This window comes from Arachis hypogaea, chromosome 4 (genome assembly GCF_003086295.3).
Source record: "Arachis hypogaea cultivar Tifrunner chromosome 4, arahy.Tifrunner.gnm2.J5K5, whole genome shotgun sequence".
Lineage (NCBI taxonomy): Eukaryota > Viridiplantae > Streptophyta > Magnoliopsida > Fabales > Fabaceae > Arachis > Arachis hypogaea.
In genome coordinates this window covers 123,418,998-123,439,395 of record NC_092039.1, presented here as the reverse complement: position 1 = coordinate 123,439,395, position 20,398 = coordinate 123,418,998, and the positions used below count along the sequence as shown (strand labels likewise).

At 27.8% G+C, this 20,398-nt stretch overlaps 4 protein-coding genes across 8 annotated transcripts; 2 read left to right on the top strand and 2 right to left on the bottom strand.

Annotated features, from left to right (window-relative positions):
• The first annotated feature begins 857 nt into the window (after positions 1-857).
• Positions 858-2,879, top strand: LOC112797805 (expansin-A15). Its single transcript, XM_025840900.3, has 4 exons — positions 858-1,021; positions 1,170-1,323; positions 1,450-1,738; positions 2,040-2,879. Exons 2-4 carry the CDS (start codon positions 1,194-1,196, stop codon positions 2,347-2,349), a joined length of 729 nt encoding a protein of 242 aa, XP_025696685.1. The 5' UTR covers positions 858-1,021; positions 1,170-1,193; the 3' UTR covers positions 2,350-2,879.
• A 3,584-nt stretch (positions 2,880-6,463) lies between these two features.
• On the top strand, positions 6,464-9,425 carry LOC112797804 (1,4-dihydroxy-2-naphthoyl-CoA thioesterase 1). 2 transcript variants are annotated; one of them, XR_011881507.1, is made up of 4 exons: positions 6,545-7,043; positions 7,137-7,328; positions 7,546-7,681; positions 8,995-9,425. XR_011881507.1 is itself a non-coding variant. In XM_025840898.3 (3 exons), the coding sequence occupies exons 1-3, from the start codon at positions 6,891-6,893 to the stop codon at positions 9,145-9,147; spliced, it is 498 nt and encodes a 165-aa protein (XP_025696683.1). In that variant the 5' UTR covers positions 6,464-6,890; the 3' UTR covers positions 9,148-9,425. The 2 variants fall into 2 exon arrangements, 1 of the variants encoding a protein (XP_025696683.1); XM_025840898.3 differs by lacking the exon at positions 7,546-7,681 and having other exon boundaries at positions 6,464-7,043.
• LOC112797802 (uncharacterized) lies at positions 9,379-12,453 on the bottom strand. 4 transcript variants are annotated; one of them, XM_025840894.3, is made up of 5 exons: positions 12,230-12,453; positions 11,680-11,854; positions 11,247-11,485; positions 10,653-10,801; positions 9,379-9,938 (listed from the first exon to the last, which is right to left on the bottom strand). In XM_025840894.3, the coding sequence occupies exons 2-5, from the start codon at positions 11,829-11,831 to the stop codon at positions 9,726-9,728; spliced, it is 753 nt and encodes a 250-aa protein (XP_025696679.1). In that variant the 5' UTR covers positions 11,832-11,854; positions 12,230-12,453; the 3' UTR covers positions 9,379-9,725. The 4 variants fall into 4 exon arrangements, 3 of the variants coding, with proteins under 3 accessions (XP_025696679.1, XP_025696678.1, XP_025696680.1); XM_025840893.2 differs by having other exon boundaries at positions 12,069-12,434; XM_025840895.3 differs by lacking the exon at positions 12,230-12,453 and adding an exon at positions 11,960-12,058.
• Positions 12,454-12,527: 74 nt separating this feature from the next.
• On the bottom strand, positions 12,528-13,480 carry LOC112797803 (probable calcium-binding protein CML46). The gene has a single exon (XM_025840897.3). The coding sequence runs from the start codon at positions 13,175-13,177 to the stop codon at positions 12,587-12,589; it is 591 nt and encodes a 196-aa protein (XP_025696682.1). The 5' UTR covers positions 13,178-13,480; the 3' UTR covers positions 12,528-12,586.
• Between the last annotated feature and the right edge of the window lie 6,918 nt (positions 13,481-20,398).

Sequence of the window (20,398 nt, the reverse complement as noted above, 5' to 3'; positions counted from 1 at the left end):
AACAAAACATTAACTAATTAAAAGTTAATTCTCCGTACTTATTATATCTAATATCCACTGTACCCTATAAGGATGTTTAATTTGGTGCACAATTATTATTTTTTTTCTAAAATATTTTTTCTTTGTATAATATATATTACTATCCCTAAATTTTGAATGCAAAATTATTTGTTAATAGAATATAAATATAAATATATAGTGTTTATCGCTTAGATTAATTTTATTATTATATATTACACACGTTGAATAAATAAAAAAAGTTGAGAGTATAATGATATAATCCCATTAATAATCTTCCCAAACAATGTATTTGTCAATCTCCAAAAGAAAGATTCTGAAAAACTCTATTCATCAAGCCTAAGAGATAGAGGACTTTGAGAAAGATGATTTTCCCCCCAGGCCCCTACAGATATAGGAGACGAATTTTACTGCAACATAATTTTGTCTTTTTTATTTTTAATTATTTCTGGCAGACAAACTTATCTTGCTAGTATGTGAACTAGAACAATGGTATCCCAAAGCCTCATAGTAGTGTGAATGCAATCCCATTTGAACTATTTTATTAAAATTTAGGCAGTACTTAATTAATAAAAAAAATTGAATAATTTTATATTATTATATATAATTTTATATCATTAAAAATATTAATGATAATTAATTAATAATTATAAATTACAAAATTTACTAACTCTCTAATACTTCTCTTGTGTTATTATACTGTTTTTTAAAAAATAGATATTAAAATGTATGTTTTTATATATTTCCTATTATTAAAATGAACTATTGTATGGTTGTATTGTTAATAAATTTATGTACATGTATATATATAATAAGTATAAATATTTAAAAAATAAAATAAAATAAAATAAAGGTGTTTTTTTTTTCCTATGGAAGAGTTTTTGAGCATTTGCATGGTCCCAACTCCCACAAATTGTGTCAGTTTTTGGATGTTGACTGAGCTCTATTTATTCCCTCACCAATCCCCTCCCTTTCCCATTTCCTCAAACAACTCTTTTCTAAGGTATCCACCCCTCTTTCTTTTTTCTTTCTTTCTTTCTTTCTTTCTTTCAATAATATTATAGACATTGCTAACTTTGTTACTTCTTGCCATACTATACTCTCTCCAATAATATTAATAATAATAATGCTGCATTTTCATATATATGCAGGAGGAAAATAAAGTAACAATAAACATGGCTCTTCTTGGAATCTTTCTTGTGGTGGCATATTTTTCTGTGGTCTCACAACATGTCATTGGATATGGAAATTGGATCAATGCTCATGCCACTTTCTATGGTGGAAGTGATGCTTCTGGAACAATGGGTATGTATATATCATAACTACACAAATTATATAGACAAAAAAAAAGTTACATTGACAATGCATCAAAATTAAGACATTTTAATTTGTCGGTAGTAAGATTATTATTATAATTATTTGTAAATTCAGGGGGTGCTTGTGGATATGGAAACCTGTATAGCAGTGGATATGGGACAAACACAGCAGCACTAAGCACAGCACTATTCAACAATGGATTAACATGTGGAGCATGCTATGAAATAAAGTGTGTGAATGACCCACAATGGTGTCTTCCAGGCTCCATTGTAGTAACTGCCACTAATTTCTGTCCTCCTGGTGGATGGTGTGACCCTCCAAATCACCATTTTGATCTCTCACAACCTATTTTCCAGCACATTGCACAATACAAAGCTGGAATTGTGCCTGTAGTTTATAGAAGGTAATAACTTCATATACATCTTTAATTTATTATATTTGCTTTTATATTTTGGTCTTAGGGTAAAATATCCTATTAAGTCTCACATTGTCTAAATTTAAAAGCCTGATAGTCTTTATAAGTGCAAGGTAATTCTTCTCTCTTGAGCTAAATTTTGGGATGAGTTAGGCCTGTTTAATTCTTTATATATAAATATATAATAACTAATTTTAGTGTTCGAAGAATATTTTTGATATTTTATTTATTTTGTCCTTGAAGCTGACAACTTTTCCCCCTTGTTCTTTTATGTTGATGTGTGTTAAAGGGTAAGGTGCAGGAGAAGGGGTGGAATAAGGTTCACCATCAATGGACACGCATACTTCAATTTGGTGCTAGTGACAAATGTTGGAGGTGCAGGTGATGTGCATGGTGTGGCCATTAAAGGGTCAAGAACAAGATGGCAATCCATGTCAAGGAACTGGGGGCAAAATTGGCAAAGCAACTCATACCTCAATGGCCAAAGTCTTTCTTTTATAGTCACCACAAGTAATGGACACAAGGTCTTGTCTTATAATGTTGCCCCACCTAATTGGTCCTTTGGACAGACCTACACTGGAAGGCAATTCAACTACTAACCAATTAAATTAATAAGTTACCCTTAATTAATTAATTCAAAATATTATTTTTCAAAATAATTTTCAGTAATATTTCTCTATTTTAAAATATCTGTTTTTTCTGATATTTCGATATCTCCATATTTAACATATATATGGATGTGTCGAATTTCTAAAGTTGACAGATATTTTAATTTTAAAAAAATTATTAGTATCCTTGGATTATAGTTCGAAGAACTATATATGCGAAGGTTGAATTGTAGTGTAGGGTGAGTCATTGTTTGGCTGAATGGATAATTAAGAAGATTTAGCCCTTAATAGTTTGATTTTTATATATAATTATTATAATAATTATATATTTGTATGTATTATAGCAAGGTGGGCTTTTGCAAATGATGTGGTAGCTTTATTTATGCTATGCCTTTGCAAAAGGGCTACATTGCTCTATTGAGAAAGATTAATGTCAAAAGAAGAAGAGGATTATTGTTGATTGTGCACTTAATTAATTGTATTTTCGTTATTGAAGAATGAATGAGAAATGTCATAATGAATACCCCCCCATGTGTAAAAAGTAAGAGAAGATGTAATAGTTTTTTTATTTATTATTTTTAAGATACAATTATTTATGTGATTTTTTTATTCGTTTACACTTTTAAAATAAATATATAATAATATGATATCAGATACGTATTAAATTTTTTTGTTCTTATTAACCTAAATTTTTGAGACAAATAACATCACGATGACATATATAGGAGTTATATTATCATTATATTAAATGTATGTAAAAGAATTATTACTAAATTCTTATTGAATTTAATTTTCTTTTTAATAAATAAATCCAAATAATTTAGTTATTATAATAATTTACTAATTGCTGAATTACTAAAGACCATGTTATTCTATATATAAATAAAAATATTAAAATGTGCATACATTTTTCATTTCGTTTTTTTTTTATTCAAAACATGTGTCAAATTTTATGCCAATGCTAATAAGTTGCACTTTTATATGACGAAAGAAATTACAATACATCCTTATAAAATAACAATATTTAAAAGACAAAAAAATTCGTCAAATCAACTAAATAAAATAAGTTTGAATTTTTTTTTTGTCTTTCTGATATCATCATTTATAAAAATTAAAATAAAGTCCTAATGACATTAGAATGTACAAACTACAAAGTTCAATTTTATTGAATAAAAACAAAAACAGTCAGATGCAGCATTATTTAACTATATATGATGATCATGCTGTTTCTCATCACAACACGTTTAATTTCTTATTTTTGTTAGAAAAGATTCATGTTACTAGAACATGTATAATAACTACGGCATTTATTAAGAGTGAGATTCAGCTCTTCATCCACCCTCCTTCCTTGTGGTTTCTAATTAAGATTTAAGATACACAATTTAGTTACTGTTCATGTAGAGATCCACAACTACTTTCGATAATAACCCTATATTTCTATCTACGTAATAATCACGTGCGCGGTGCACATGCATTGCTTCTAATTTTCAGTGGGAACAAAAAATTAGAATTATGTTCCCTCGTTTTTTGTAAATAAATTTTTTATTAGTTAATGCCTTAATGGTCAAAGAAAAAGATATCTAATTTAAGTATCTAAGCTGCACAGTAAACCATAGAATTTTACTCAGATCATTTCTATTATGAACAAATATTAACACAAATATAGAATCCTATAAATTATTTTTAATATGGAAATAGAGATGGTATTTTGGTGAAATTTTGATATTTAAAATGTATTATAGTATTGTAAAAATTATTCAATACATTTTTTATGTGTTTTAATATGTTCTCACGTGTTGGCTAATATGTTGCCACGTGTCTAACACGCGTTCCACATGTTGACTAGGATGCTGCCACGTATCCAGTATGTCCCCATGTATTACAACACGTCCTCTATGTGTTGATTTCTCACCTACAAAATCCAGTCATATGTAATTATACCAAATAATTCAATTAAAAAAATACTAATATTTTTTTTATATATAAAAAAAATTAGCCGGTATAATATAAACTAAACAATAACACATAGACATATGAAATTTATTTTTTTATAAAATATGAGGCATAAAATATATATAATATAAAATATTTTAAATAAATTATAATAATATTTGAATACTTTATTAATATTAAAATTTAAATTAATCTTTTAAATGTTTTTAATATTTTTTTAATTATATAAAATATTTAAAATATTATTATTTTAATAAATAATAATATATATTATTTCTAATCTATTTCAAAAATACATATTAAAAATAAAGATAAACATGCTAGCTATAAATAATAATATTTAAATATATTTAAAAACGACTGTGCCATGAGTGTCGTGCGTTGGTTTTCTTTCTCTTTTTGGAATCTTTTTGGGTCGTGATTAAAGTGCTATCTTATCAATATTGGGCTTTTCTTTAACTATATAAGGCCAGGGTTTCAAGTTGGACCTATATAAAGAACATAAATTATTGTAATAATAAGCCCAAAAAATTGTTATCCGAATAAAATCCTCTTCCACAATTGATGAGAAAAATCTTCTTCCAAAATTTTTCATTTGTTACGCATTTTTTGCTACCAAAAAAAAAAAAAAAGAACACTAATGGGGAGTGATATGATTGTTTTTCTTCAACCTAAGCTGCATATGACATGGTTCGACCAAAAATAGAAAAACTGCATATGACATGCGGATTTTTTTCAAAAATAAAATAAAAAAATTCATTTTCTTTCAAACACCATTTTTAAATTTTAATTTTTTAAATACGAATTTTTTTATGTCTAGAGTAAATTAGCCATACCTATGAACTCTATCAAAATAAAATACGATTTATAATTAAAAAAAATCTTTTTAAATATGGTTTATTTCAGTATATCTGTATATTTCTGAAGACAATGATAATGATTGTCATGTTAAATATGATTTATTTTTTTAATTTACAATTAAAAAAAATCTTTGAAAAAACCATGTTTATTGTTTGTGTATTTTTGTGTACTCCTGTATACTGTTTTAGATTTATATACTATTTCGAGATAATGATAATAGATTAAAATGGATTAAAAACGTAGAATTCAAAAAATTTGAAGGGAGTAGGCAAACTCTATAATTTTTATAGAGTTTACGGGAGTGCGACGAACTTGCTCTAAACAAAAAAATGGACAATTTACATAAATAAAAGAATGAACGAAACCTTTACGCAAATACAACATTGGCAAATTTCCAGACGCAAATGCAACAAATGCAATTGTATGTAATCCACTACGGGTTATCGCGGATTACATACAATTGCGTTTGCTGCAGTTGCGTCTGAAATTTGCCAATGTTATATTTGCGTAAAAATTTCGTTTTATTTATTTTATTTATGTAAATTGTCCAAAAAAATCATATTAAAAAAAAGTAAAGTTTAAAAATGGTGTTCGGATGGACTTTTTTTATTTTATTTCTGAAAAATATCCTATGACATGCTGACCAAAATATCACATGAAATGAGCTAAATAGTAATTTACAAATTCTCAAGATTTTGTGCATTTTTTGAGACTTTTTATGGATTTAATTAATAAATAATTTTAGTATGTACAACAAATTATTAGGATAGTTAGTGATATATTATTATATCACCAAAAATATTTGACTCGACTACTCACTAATTTAGTCCAGAAGTTTTATAAATATAAGCATTTACTTAAACAATATAAAAAATTATTTTATCCATTTTAAGTTATCAATATATATCAATTATTTTAATTTAATTTATAAAAGTTAAAATTGCTTAGTCCAATAATTCCGTAGATATCTACCAAAATAGAAAAAAATTAAACATTAGTTTCGACGTTTATGTTACAGAGAAATATTTTAACAATCATGATATATATATATATATATAAAATTGTAAATAAATTTAATTATTTATCTATTATAAAATTAATCATTCTATTATTATATATTTAATTATTTTAAAAAGTAATTATTTAGTTAAAAATATATAAATTAATATATACAATTATTCTTCTTTTTCTCAAACACTATTCTAATTGTTATCCTCCTAATTTAAAGTAAAATAAAATGTGGAATGTATCTAGTATTTTAAATATAGAATATCTTCTTCATTTAAAAAATAAAAGATAATTATAAAGATAATTCAGGTATTACCATTAAAACATTATTGTTAAGCTTCAAATAAAATCTCAATATTCTATTAACGACATGGATTTGTTTTGACTTTTGACTCCTAGCTAAAAGGCTCACTTCAATAATACTCCTCAGCCATTGCACTCTCACTAGCAACCTCTCACCTACTCACCCCCCACCCACCTACCCACAAAAACTAAATTCCATAATACCTTACTAAAACTGCATTATTATTCATCTTATATCCTATTAAGTAATCTAAACCAAACCCTCTAAACTCAATCCTACCTCTTAATTTGTTCCTTCACCTTCCATATATGTTATGCTATTGGCTTGTATTGAAACTTAAAAAGGTGAATGATATTTAGTTAGCACAAGAGAAAACATACCCATTTTTCATCTTTGTTTTTTGTTCATGGAAAACCAATCACCACCACCACCACCACCATCATCATCATCAAAGACTGCTGAAGTGGATTTGCCCCTTCATGAAATTGGGTTTGAGCTTCAAGACTTAACACCACAAAGGGTCTCTGGCCATCTCAAAATTACCCCTAAGTGCTGCCAGGTAATTAAGCCTAACATACTTTTAATATATATATTTTTTGAAAGTGTAACTGATTTAAGAAACTGAAACTTCATTGAAAATTATTGTGTGAAGCCATTCAAGGTGTTACATGGAGGAGTGTCAGCATTGATAGCAGAGGCATTGGCAAGCATAGGAGCTCACATGGCTTCTGGTTATCAAAGAGTGGCAGGAATTCAGCTTAGTATCAACCATTTGAAACGTGCTGATCTTGGTGACTTGATCTTTGCTGAAGCCACCCCTGTTGTCATTGGTAAAACCATTCAGGTAAATCACTTGATAATATATATGTTGTTAATTTATTTTTAGTGTATATTTTATATTTTAACATATATTTTATATTGATGATTAAGTGATTGGTGGTTAATTTTTTGATATGGTAACATAGTTGTCTAAGTATTTATTAAATATATTTTAAGAGTATATATCTGATTCAGATTCACTTAAGTATATCTGAAAGTGGAACCTTATCTTATATCTGCAGCTTCATTTCCTTGCAATAACATGTGGCCACAATGGTGGCATCACCATCTACTTTTTGTACTTATAGTAGATAAGCAGATTCAATCAATCAAAAGAAGAAACGTACAAGTGTACAACTATACAAATACAAGGCTAAGGTTAAGTGAGCAAGTGGCCAACATTAAAGAACTAAAGATTTTTTATTTGGTTGATTTTTGACTTCTCAACTGCTGAAGCATTCATAATTAAGAAGCCTTAATCAGTAGCTTAATGTCTCCCCTTTAACTTACTTCATTCCCATGTGTCATTATTATTACTATAAGTATAGATGAAATATTATATAAGGAAAGTGTCTTAAAAAGTTAAAATGGATGCCTTTGATGAGTTTTACCCTATTAAGTTCTGAATTATGGTAATGCTAGTGGAATACATATGGAGTACTAACTTAGATAGGCATGGCCTATTATTGGCATTAAAATAATAAATTGACATGTATAAGGTATTATTGGCCATATAAGATGTATCTAACATAAAAGGTATTTTTAATATCAGATTTTGTTGTTTGTATCACTATTCACTACATCAAGAAAAACTATGAGTATGATTGGTTTAGGTTGTTATTTTTAGTATTTTTATTTTCAAGAGTGTGTGAAAAAAGTTACTCTTATTTTTATTTTCTATTTTATTTTTTTAATAAAATTTTAAAAATATAAAATATTAAAAAATAAAAATACAAATCAAATAAGCCAAATGAGTCTGTTAAAAAAAAAGAAGAAAGTTTTCTAAAAGAATTTTAAGAGAGCAAAGGCCAAAGAATATTCTACATACTCCACCTGTTAAAAAGACTCTTAGCTGAGGGGGTAAAACCTAAAAAGAAAAAGAAAAAACAGAGAGAGAAATATCTCTTATTTTTAAATAGCACTCCCAAACATAACAGAAGTTACAAAAAGTTATCTACCAGTTATTTAAGAAATGGCAGCATCTTACAAGGTTGATCAAAATTCAAAGATTCTCATGTTCATGTTAATATTTTAAGCTACAAAACTTACATCTATGCTGATACAAATGTATTAGTTCACCAACCCACTACTCTTGGGAGAAAATGATCAGCATGTAGGAATTTCTAGGTCCAGTCTAATAATTATTATTATTTGGAGAAAACTTAAGTGATCATGTTGCATATCACGTTCAATTGAATTTAGTTTATTATATAATAGTCAAAGATTATTTCTTATCAGCTATGTCAACTTATTATATAATAGTCAAAGTTTATTTCTTATCAGCTATGTCAACCATTTTCACCATTAAATTTAGCTGAATAATTAGATTTGGTTGATTCCATATGGAATAAAAGTTTTAGAGACATTCAAAGAATGTTTAGGAAAACTCTGTTAACATATAAAATTGTGTTGTGACTAAAAATGACCTTAGAAAACATGTTTTATGACATAAGTTGTTTTTCTATGGTCAGGTATGGGAGGTGAGAATCTGGAAGATTGATCAATCCAATTTAGAAAAGAGAACCATGATATCATCATCTAGGGTGACCCTACTATGCAACATGCCTGTCCCAGAAAATGTAAAAGATGCTGGCAAAAATCTCAAGAAGCATGCAAGGCTATGAAATGTTAACATATGTTGGATATTGGCATAAGCAAAAACTGAGGATGAAATTAGGGAAGGATTATTATTTCAGAAAAGATACAAAACCAAAAGGCAACAAAAGCATCACCTATATTGTTGAAAATATACACTACATTCATAAAATCCCTGCTGAAAAGGAAAAGTATATCATGTAAAAATTGTAAATTGTTGAAGACTTCAACCTTGTAAAATGCTGCAGCATACAAGAGAATTTGGAAAATTCATTATATTTAAATTATGTAGCAAGATATGAGATAAGCACCTCTCTTCTTTTCTTTTTCACTGGAATTCATCTTGTGTATATCAACCATGGTTTTTGTATGTCCATTATGAACATCAACACTACCAAATCAAAGTTGTAGAATAAAGGAAAGCAAGTAATGTATATCAATATTTCAATAGAATCTTGCAGAATAATAATAATAAAATCTAATAGAATAAAGGACAAAAGAAAAAATGAAAATAAATAGACAACAATATCAGAAAGTAACACTCAAATTTTATCATCACTCGACTTGGGAAAAGCAAGATCCATACTAGCAATTTGTAACTTCATTTTCAAGTTTGAATTGTGCAAGCATCAAGAAGTTCCTGCTCTGTAAGAAGCCTAGTGGTATGAACAAATTCAGAGGAAGAAGGAATTTCCGTGGACTCCAAGTTAATGGATTTCACAGAAAACTGGGCTCCTATTGCCTTGATAGTTCTCTCTACAAATTCTGATCTTGGCAAATACTCCTTCATACTACAAACAAAATCTGTGTGATCTCTAGTCTGCATCATAACAAGCAAGCATGGACACAGATTCATAAGTAATTGAAGCAAAATCCACTTAAAACATGTTTGATGACATTAGAGACAGTAACTCTCATCCATGTTATACATAGACACAAGGAAAGCAGAAAATAAGTTCTGCATTCATTGAACTGTGTTACTTAGGTCATTCTCCATTAGCAATAGAAATTAGTTATTTAATGTATAGTTGTAATTATTTTTTTGTTGAGAGAGGGAAAAAGTGAGCTTTTTTTTTCATTTTTGAAAATTTTTCAAACTGAAAACCTAAAAAAATATTTGTTAGGTAGTTACACTTTATGTACTCCTACTAAAAAAAAATAATTACAGTCATACATTAAAGAACTAATTTCTATTACTAATGGAAAATGATGTAGGTAACAAACTGGATTCATATCTTGAGTTATATATAATTCTAAAGGTGTAAACTAAAAGTATTTTAGAATTTTATTCTCCTAAAATTAGTCATTGCTGAAATTATTCTCATGATATATATGTAGCAAGTGCAAACCAAGAACAAAAATTATTCATCAACCTATTTTAAGGCAGGAATGTATGTGACAACAACCTTATAAAGTTATCATCCCATGAAAAGCATATCTACAACGCATCAACACAACAAGGATAGGGAGTGAAAAGCAAGTAAAAAACTCATTGAAGAGATTGGGGGGAAAAATGCATCAATTATAAGCTTACTAATCGATATTTTGGAGCCTTTGCTGGCAACTTGAGATAAGACATGTTCTTGACTTCATAATTCCATAAAAAAGATGTATGGTGTACCCACCGATGTTTGGTTATGGATTGAGCATTACCACCAAATTTGCGATCACCAAATACATAATCTGTGAGCAGAGAGGAAATAAGAATCCAACCATAACTTCATTTTTAAGTCTCATGATTCATATGTTGAAAATTAAACAGAGACTTCAAACTAAATGTCAATGAAATCGTCGGTTGAATTGCTTCCAAATGGGCTTCCAAATGTAATAATGCCTTCACAACTTTTGTTGAGAAAATGGGAAGAAGCTAAACAAAGGTAGACACTAACATGGAACTTCATTCTTTGCTTGCTTACAATAACAACTTTATTTTATTGCATACTTTCTCTAGTATCAAAGGTGCAGTAGAAATATGTGCAAGGAATGATCACCACTTAAATAAAATGACAGCTTCAGCTAATACTTATAACAGGCTCATTACTAAATAATCAAAAGAACCTACATGGAATAAAACAAATTTCTCATACAACTCTAAACTATCAATCTTTGTGTGCATTTTAATGCATACCATTCTCACGAAGATGAAAATCAGCGAACCCTTTGAAAACTTCATCGTAAAGTTGACCACTCCACGACATGATGGGGCGAGGAAAGGGTTGCACATCCGAAACATCGTCTTTGTTGCATATCAGAGTAACAAATATAGTTCCTTGATCAACAATTACAGTTCCTCCCCCAGTAAACCTTCTTATGACAGGTATATGATCTCGCAACACGGACTTAGCCTCAACAAGTTCTGGTACTTTCCTATGTAAGTATTTCACATTAAATCATTACCTTGCCTATTTCTAGACTCATTTTCAATGTATAGATGAGGTATCAACTTCAAACATGGATATCCAATGCAAATAAATTGTGTAAAAAAAAAAGTGGTATTGTCATATTAGTAAACCAGATTATCATTGTGAAGCAGAAAACCATGAAAATATATAAAGAAGTACCCAGACAAGCCCATTACAACGGTAGGGAAAGTGGTTCCATCATTAATAATGCACCAATTGGCTGAGCTGGTTCTCAGCATGCGTTCCTCTAAATGCAATTGCTGCAAAATTGGAAACCCTCTCAGCCTTACCAGATTCATCAGTGGAGCCATTATATCCAGTTATTTTGCTTCTTCTGCAATGAAATCAAACCATTAAAGACATTCACAAATAATAATAATAATAACAATAATAATAATAATAATGTTATATGCCGTTCGAGTAATGCTAGGTAACCAACTTTTTTCGATCAATGTTGACTAACTAAAAGTTGGCCTCTATATTTTCTCCAAAAGAAAATGAGAAGAAACTAAAGAAACATTCTATCGAACAGGTGGTGGGCAAACTACCTATCAAAATGCTCTAGCTCTCATAGGAGGTGGTTAGAAAGACAATTTACTCCCTCGCTTACGGCTACAACAACATTGAAATCCCCAAACACAACTACTACTACTACTAGGGTGCAATCTCTTTAGACATTTACCAAAATTCTAACTCATTAACACCATACCCAAATATGATGATGAGCACTTCCTTTGGTGGGAAAACAAAGAAATTTTTATAAGCTTAAATTCTTATAAAAATTATGTAGTCCTTATATTCCTTTGGTTTTGTATTTAAGATTTACAAACTTCGCTTATTTCCTTATCTCCTATAAAGTATTTCATCAATTCATCATAAATGAAATGTATTTATATGTCAATATGTTCAATTCTATTACACCTAATGTGATTTATTATGTACTCCTATACATACATATATATATATGATTATGTTAAAGAAGCAAGAACTATATCAAAGAATGAATATACCAAAGGGATTTTTATATTTATATTATATATAATAAACAATAGAAGAAACAAAGCAATTAGCAACAAAATCTGTGTTCCATGATTTTTACAAATTCATTGAAATCTATTCTACCATCTTTGTTCTCATCAAATTTCCTAATCATCTTCTCACAGTTCTCAACGTTTCTTGCTTCCTTCAATCCCAAGATGCATAAAACTCTCTGCAACTCCATGGCATCAATGAATCCATCTTTGTTCTCATCAAACACATCAAAAGCTTGCTTCACTTCATCAAGGCTTGGCTCTTGTTCCTCAAACATGTTAGAAAATTCCTTAGAACCAAACTGTTGTTCAAGTTCTTCCTCATCATCATCACTCTCTTCTGGAGTGGAAAAAAGTCCAAGTTTTGTCATCACCATTTTGGCCTCATCCTTGTTAATAACAAGATTCTTCTCATCATTACTATTATCTCTGATATCTGATGACTCAGCTATATGGTGTGTTCTAATCTCATCAGGTTCTGATGATGAAGATGAGCTGCTAAATTGAAGCTGGGAGAGAAGGAACCACCAGAAACCTGATAGAATCTCAAAGCCAAAGAACAATGGAGAATTTGAGCCGCCATCTGTCTTGTCCTCAAAAAGGTAGAGAATCTGCCCAAAAACCATGTTTTCAAGTTGAAAATTATACACACAAATGATGAAGAGTTGTTAGAATTCTGTGAAAATGTTAAAGCTAATATAAGTTGTATGTTATTATAGCCTAAGAAAGAAGATGAGGAAGCTAAAACTATTTTTGTTTTGAATGGTTTGAAAGGGTAGCTAGAGAATTGGTTATATATATATAGAATCATACGAAGTTTGAGAATTGAAAATTGGAAGCAGCCTTTGAAGGAAGAAGGAAGGTGCAGGGGAAGAGGGTGGAAAGAAATTGGTGGAATGAAACAAAAGGAAGAGTCATTTTCTGACATTATCAAAGGAAATTTCTTTCCATCATAATATATAGTCAACTGTCAAAAATCATAAAAATATTTTTAAATTCTATTATCAATAAAAATATTTTTAAATTATTTAAAAATATGATAAAAATATATCTTTATAAACTAAATTTTTTTACATTAATAAAAAACAGCTATGCGATAAATAGAATTTTTTGTAACAAAAAAAATTTACATTAACAGGTGAGTCATGTTATTTTTTTCTTCTATTAATAGAGTAGATCTTTATGATTAAATATTTTAATATGTTTTTAAATTATTTTTTTGACGTAATTTTTTGTAATTTATCATATATATATATATATGTGAATTTTATAATATTTATTATTTAATGTTTAATTTTTATTTAATTTATTTTTTATAATAAATTTTAAATATTTAATAATTATTTATTTTTATATTTTTAAAATTAAATATTAATTTTTAATTTTTTATCATAAGATAGGCAAACATTTTCACGGTATTTTTGGTCATTTGTACTGTATTTGTTTATGAAAACATGACAGGATAAAATTCTGAGAATAAGATATAAGAGATAGAAATACAAAATTTTATGTTTTTATATTTTATTCGGTAATAAATTATAAAAATTTAATTTATTCTCTTTTTTTTTTAAAGATTTGAGATAAAAAATATAATAATAAAAAAAAATAATTTTAAAAAATTAATAAAATTAATAAAAAAATAAAAAATAAATTATATCTTTTATTAATATTTTTATATTTTTTTATGAATATAAAATATACTAATTTAATATTTTTAGATACATTATTTTTATTCATATTTCTTCAGTCAAATATAATTTTATATTTTTGTATCTCTATTTTAATGTCTTATCTTTGTCAACAAATACCGCCTTAAAGTACAGGTTAGCTTGGCCTGCTTTTTTATTTTATTTATTTGTAGTTTTTTTTTTTGAAAGCAAATTGCTCAACACAATAGCAGTGGAGCACCATAAGACATCCAATTCTTAAAAAAGAACAAATCTAAAAAGAAAAAATAATAACCACACTAAATCCGTCCCCATGTCATCTCCGGCATAGCCATCAACAACTAAAGGGGTCACCACCGCTCCACTCGTTATTTATTTGTAGTTATTTACGGTTTGATTTGGTACGTAAATTTTCCGTTGATGACTTTGGCAGGCTATGTGATTAGTGAATGGAAATTGGAAAAGACCATTTGGAAATAGCAGACACAGATGTTTGTAGCTTCCACGAAGTGAGTATGTCTGCTGTCGTGTGGTTAAGTGTCATGTTTTCATTGGTTTAATTCTCCATTATCAAAAATGTCATGTGGAAGGAAAAATAATAGAAAATTTTCCTTCTCTCCTTGAGTCCACTTCTATATATTAATTATTAGGAAGTTTGGGAGAAGCTCAACGGAAATTGAGAGGACCCTACTAATCTATATCTGTATCTATATTATATATTACTTGAAAAAATATAGTGTATTGGTAAAAAGAAAAATAAAAAATAAACCGTAACTACTTTTGTAAAATATATAAAAATAATATTATAAAATATTAAATAATTTGATATATTTAATTAAATAATTTAACAATTTATAATATTATTTTTATATAAATAATATTATCCTCCTTTAAGAAAAGCCTTGCCTTGTAACTTGTAACTTGTAAGTAGTCCATTTCCACATCGTTTCCCCAACGTTTGTAATTGAACCGTTTTATGTGGGAAAGTGAAATTAGTGCATACTGAACTTTCAAGGAAATTGTAAATCGGTGAAGTTTTGGTAACTTCCATGATTTCATGCACACCACACACACTAATAAGTAATAACCAAGAAATTACTTGGTAGTGCAATTGCAAGAACAAGGCCCTTTTTTAAAAGGTATAATAGTTGCATACACTATCCATATCCATCAAATATTAGTGGCCTGGCTTAACTAATCTTAATGACATCAACAAAGTGAGGTTTAATTTGATTATCATATTTTAGCCAGTTCATCATATGCATTCATATGAGATTTTGCGTGTGAAACAACTAATATATTCATCTTATTTTGGGTAATATACCTAATTAAATAAATTCTGTGAATTGTTTATCTAAATACACAAAAAAAATTTCTTACGTACATGTATAATTTTAATTTTATGTAAACCGTGGGAGCTAATCACGGTTTCTAATTTGTACGTAAACCGTTGGAGGCTACAAGATTTTATGGTTGGAAAAGGTTGGGCATAATCCGTGGCTACCTACCACGGATTATGAAGGAAAAAGCTAAGGCATAAACCGTGGTTGCTTCTCACGGTTTATGAAAAGGAAGACTTGAACAAAAACTCCTTATAAGTTCCTATGATTTACATGCAAAGTATAAATTATATGATCAAATTTTTTAAAAATCAAAATTTTTTATTTTTTATTCTTAAATTATATGATCAAATTTTTTTATTTAAATTAAAAAATAAAATAAAGTCCACCAATATCTAGTAAACAACGGATCTGTAAATTTATTTTTTTTTATTTTTAAACTAAAAAAAAGTAATTTTTTTCTGATATTAAAAAATAAAAAATTCTAACAATATACAAAAAATAAAAAATTGAAAATTTTAAAATTTTTAAACTAATTTATTCTTAATTTGTGAACAAGTGCAGCTAAAAAAATCAATTGTCCGGGTGTAGCAGTATCCGGTGAATAAAAAAATTAAAAATTTTAAAAAACTAAATTTCTTATTTTTGAATTTTTAAATTATTTGATTAAATTTTTTTATTTAAATTAGAAAAATAAAATAAAGTCCACCAATATCTAGTAAACAACAGATCTATAAATTTATTATTTTTTTAATTTTCAAACTAAATTTTTTTTCTAATATTAAAAAAATAAAAAATTCTAACAATATCCAAAAAATAAAAAATTGAAAAATTTTAAATTTTTAAATTTTTTAAATCAATTTATTCTTAATTTTGAACAGGTGCAGCTAAAAAAAAGTCAACTGTCTGGGTATAGTATTATCTGGTGAATAATAAAATAAAAAATATTATTAAAAAATTAAAAATATTAAAAAACTAAATTTTTTATTTTTAAATTTTTAATTATATGTTTAAATTTTTTATTTAAATTATAAATATAAAATCTAGTCCATCAATATCTAGTAAATAATAGATCTACACCCAGACAATTGATTTTTTTAGTTGCACTTGTTCACAAATTAAGAATAAATTAATTTAAAAATTTTAAATTTTTCAATTTTTTATTTTTTGTATATTGTTAGAATTTTTTATTTTTTAAATATTAGAAAAAAAATTATTTTTTTAGTTTAAAAAGTAAAAAAATAATAAATTTACAGATTTATTCTCTACTATATATAGCTGGATTTTATTTTATTTTTTTAATTTAAATAAAAAAATTTTGATCATATAATTTAAGAATAAAAAATAAAAAATTTTGGTTTTTAAAAAATTTGATCATATAATTTATACTTTGCATGTAAACCGTGGGAATCTTTGGGAGTTTTCGTTCAAGTCCTCCTCTTCATAAACCGTGAGAAGCAACCACGGTTTATGCTTTAGCTTTTTCTTTCATAATCCATGGTAGGTGGCCACGGATTATGTCCAACCTTTTTCAACCATAAAATTTTGTAGCCTCTAACGATTTACATATAAACTAAAAACCGTAGTTAGCTCCTATGGTTTATATAAAATTAAAATTGCACATGTAGGTAAGAAGTTTCTCTTTTGTGTATTCAGGTAAACAATTCACAGAATTTATTTATTTTCTTATGTCCGATAATTAACAATGGACAAATATTTGAATTAAGAGAGTGCAAACCATATTCCTCCATCTTTATCATATACAATATAGTATATTAATTTAATTTTGATAAAATGTGAGTGTAAAATAATTTTACACATGTATCTAATTATATAATGACACATTGACAAAAATAATTATTCTTGATACCAATAACGTAAATGATTATCTAAAACAATAGATATAATTGAATCATTATATAAAATATTTTATATTATCAAATATTAAAATTAAACACATAAAAATATATATAAAAAGATTGATGCAATTTGATCTGCTATGATATAAAAGCATGGCTCATTTTTATATGTTTTAATATTAGTATATTACATTTTATTTTGAGCTTTTAACTTATGACTTTAATAGTTATTACTGTAAATTTAATTATCAAACGCAGTTATCGAGTATTTATAAAAATTGTCTTCTATATCTCAAGAAAAATAAAGTTCTAAGAGTTTTACTTTAAAATATACTAAACTTACTTTTTATTTTTATAAATTAAATAAATATTTTTCTTATCTCGTTTATACTGTAAACGAGATAATTATTTTGTTGATAGTATAAATGAGATACGTGTGTTTTTTTAATTTTTGTATATCTCGTTTATATTGTAAAAGACATATATTATTTCATTTACACTGAAAATAAGATATATGTATTTATAAATAATTAAATATAATTTTTAAAAATAATAAAAAATATATATAACATAATTTGTATCAAACTTTTAAAAATAGAATATTTCAGATAATAAAAAATATGTACAATTTTAAATAACAGAAAGGGATAAATACTTTTTTCGTCCCCAAGGCCTGGGGTCGAAATCAAAATCGTCACCGACCTTTTTTTTATTAAAATCATCCTCAACGTTACAAAATGTTATAAAATTATTCTTTTTTACTTTAATTTTATTTTTTTTACCAAATTACTCTTCATTATTAAAAAATTATAAAATAAAATAAATATAAAATAAATAAATAAATAAAAGAAGAAAAGGGGGTGGGGACTGGGGAATGGGGAGAGAAAGGAAGGGGGGAGGAGGGGGGAGAGAAGGGGACCGCCGCCCTACCCTGCTGCTTTGCCGTCCTGCGGCACCACACCGCACCGCCGTCCTGCTGTCCTGCCGCACCGCATCGCACCGCACCACCGCACGATCATCATCATCATCTTCTTCTTTTTCTTCTCCATATTGTCGCACCACCGCACTGCACCACCGCTTTTTCTTCTTCTTTTTCTTCTTTTTCTGTGAACTGGATTTTTTATGAAATTTGTTGTTGTTGAAATTTGAATTTCTGAATTTTTTATGAAAATTATTGTTGATGATGAAATCTTTTGATGACGATGATGATGACCATGAAGAGAGGGACATGAGGAAGGGGTGAGGGTTACAGTGAGGGAGTGGGGTGAGGGGGTGGGGAGTTATGGTGAGGGGCTTGATGCTAGTGGTGGTGTTGGTGTTGATGGTGGTTGTGGTGGTATAGTATTTTTGCTGTTGATGGTGGTTGTGGTGGTATGGTGTTGTTGCTGTTTGGTGGTGGTGGTGGTGGTGGGGTGAGGAAGGTGAAGAGGAGAATGATGATGATGAGGGTATTTTGGTCAAAAAATTCGGGAAAGGATTATTTTAAAGCATTTTTGAATGTTGATGATGATTTTAATAAAAAAAAAAGTCGGGAACAATTTTGATTTCGACCCCAGACCTTGGGGACGAAAAAAGTACTTATTCCTAACAGAAAAGATAAACCGTCTATTTTAAATAATAGAAAAAAATTGATGGTCCATTTAAACTAAACACGTTAATATGTTTATGTGAAAGCACGTAAGTGCACCGTCCCGGCATAGGATTCGATGGTCCCATAACGTTTGGACCATTAAATAGTCCCATAACAAAACATGTTTTTTTTTATGTTTTTTAATAAGTGCTAAATAGTTTTTTTTTAATTTTAATTACAAATTAACTTCATATATTTTATTTAATTATAAATTTTTTTTATTTTATAAATAATTATTTTTATCATAAATCTATCATGTTTATTAACAATCAAAAACAAAAATAATAACGAATTAGATCTTCCATTGATCCTAATAAATTTTTTTACTATTCCAATCGATTAAAATATTATATATGATTCGTGACGTTCGTGATGAACCATAAAATCGTGTTTTCTTGAAATCCAATCGATTGGATTATAATTTATCACAAAACAATCGATTGAAAATTATAAAGTATCATAATTTTCGCATAAATCAATCAATTGATCATATTAACCAATGGATTGAACGATGAAATTTTTGTGATAAGGAGCACTGGAATTTGAACCCGCAACAACCGAGTTTTGAGTTTTCAATATGAGTTTCGAATGCTGCGAGTCAAAAACAAAATTGCGACCTTGGAATGTAATATTCTTCGAAGAACCACAAACAATAAGATAGTTATCAATAAAAGTGTACGAACCAAATATGCCATTAACCAAAACCACTAAGAAAACAACAAGAAGAGCAAAACCACTTGGAATCCTTTTCACAATCACCATCTTCACTTGTTCCCCATTGTAGCTTCTTCAAAAGTTCAATAAATAATGAAATTTTTTATAATCAAAGAAAATGATACACAATTTTAATGGTGGGATTGAATAATTGGTGATGGATTATTCACCAATTTATAATGTTAATATTAAGGAAAAGATAATATTAGAGTATCTAAATCAAAATTAAAGATAGAATTTTAAAGATAAGATAGATGAATAACAAGATAATTTCTAAAAACGATAACAAGATTGAAATAGGCGTAGTACACATTTTAATCGATTGGGTTGCATAACCAATTGATTGAATTTGGCAAATCCATATTATTTTGGTGAATTCAATCGATTGAGTAACAAAAGCAATCGATTGAATTGTGAGACCTCAGGTTGTTTTGAAGCATTCAATCGATTGGAAATTCTAAACAATCGATTGAATTATAAAAATTCCATATTTAATTCATCGTTCAATCGATTGATTTATGCGAAAACCATGCTGCCTTACAATTTTCAATCGATTGGTTTGATACTCCAATCGATTGGATTTCAAGGAAACACGATTTTATGGTTTATCACGAACGTCACGGATCATATATAATCT

Coding starts and splice junctions, on each gene's coding strand:
- LOC112797804 (XM_025840898.3), top strand. CDS start 6,891: ATGGAAAACCAATCACCACCACCACCACCACCATCATCATCATCAAAG. Junction 7,044..7,136: donor TTACCCCTAAGTGCTGCCAG/GTAATTAAGCCT, acceptor TATTGTGTGAAG/CCATTCAAGGTGTTACATGG. Junction 7,329..8,994: donor TCATTGGTAAAACCATTCAG/GTAAATCACTTG, acceptor TTCTATGGTCAG/GTATGGGAGGTGAGAATCTG.
- LOC112797803 (XM_025840897.3), bottom strand. CDS start 13,177: ATGGTTTTTGGGCAGATTCTCTACCTTTTTGAGGACAAGACAGATGGC.
- LOC112797805 (XM_025840900.3), top strand. CDS start 1,194: ATGGCTCTTCTTGGAATCTTTCTTGTGGTGGCATATTTTTCTGTGGTC. Junction 1,324..1,449: donor TGATGCTTCTGGAACAATGG/GTATGTATATAT, acceptor TTGTAAATTCAG/GGGGTGCTTGTGGATATGGA. Junction 1,739..2,039: donor GTGCCTGTAGTTTATAGAAG/GTAATAACTTCA, acceptor TGTGTGTTAAAG/GGTAAGGTGCAGGAGAAGGG.
- LOC112797802 (XM_025840894.3), bottom strand. CDS start 11,831: ATGGCTCCACTGATGAATCTGGTAAGGCTGAGAGGGTTTCCAATTTTG. Junction 10,802..11,246: donor TTTTCATCTTCGTGAGAATG/GTATGCATTAAA, acceptor CTCTGCTCACAG/ATTATGTATTTGGTGATCGC. Junction 9,939..10,652: donor AGGCTCCAAAATATCGATTA/GTAAGCTTATAA, acceptor GTTATGATGCAG/ACTAGAGATCACACAGATTT.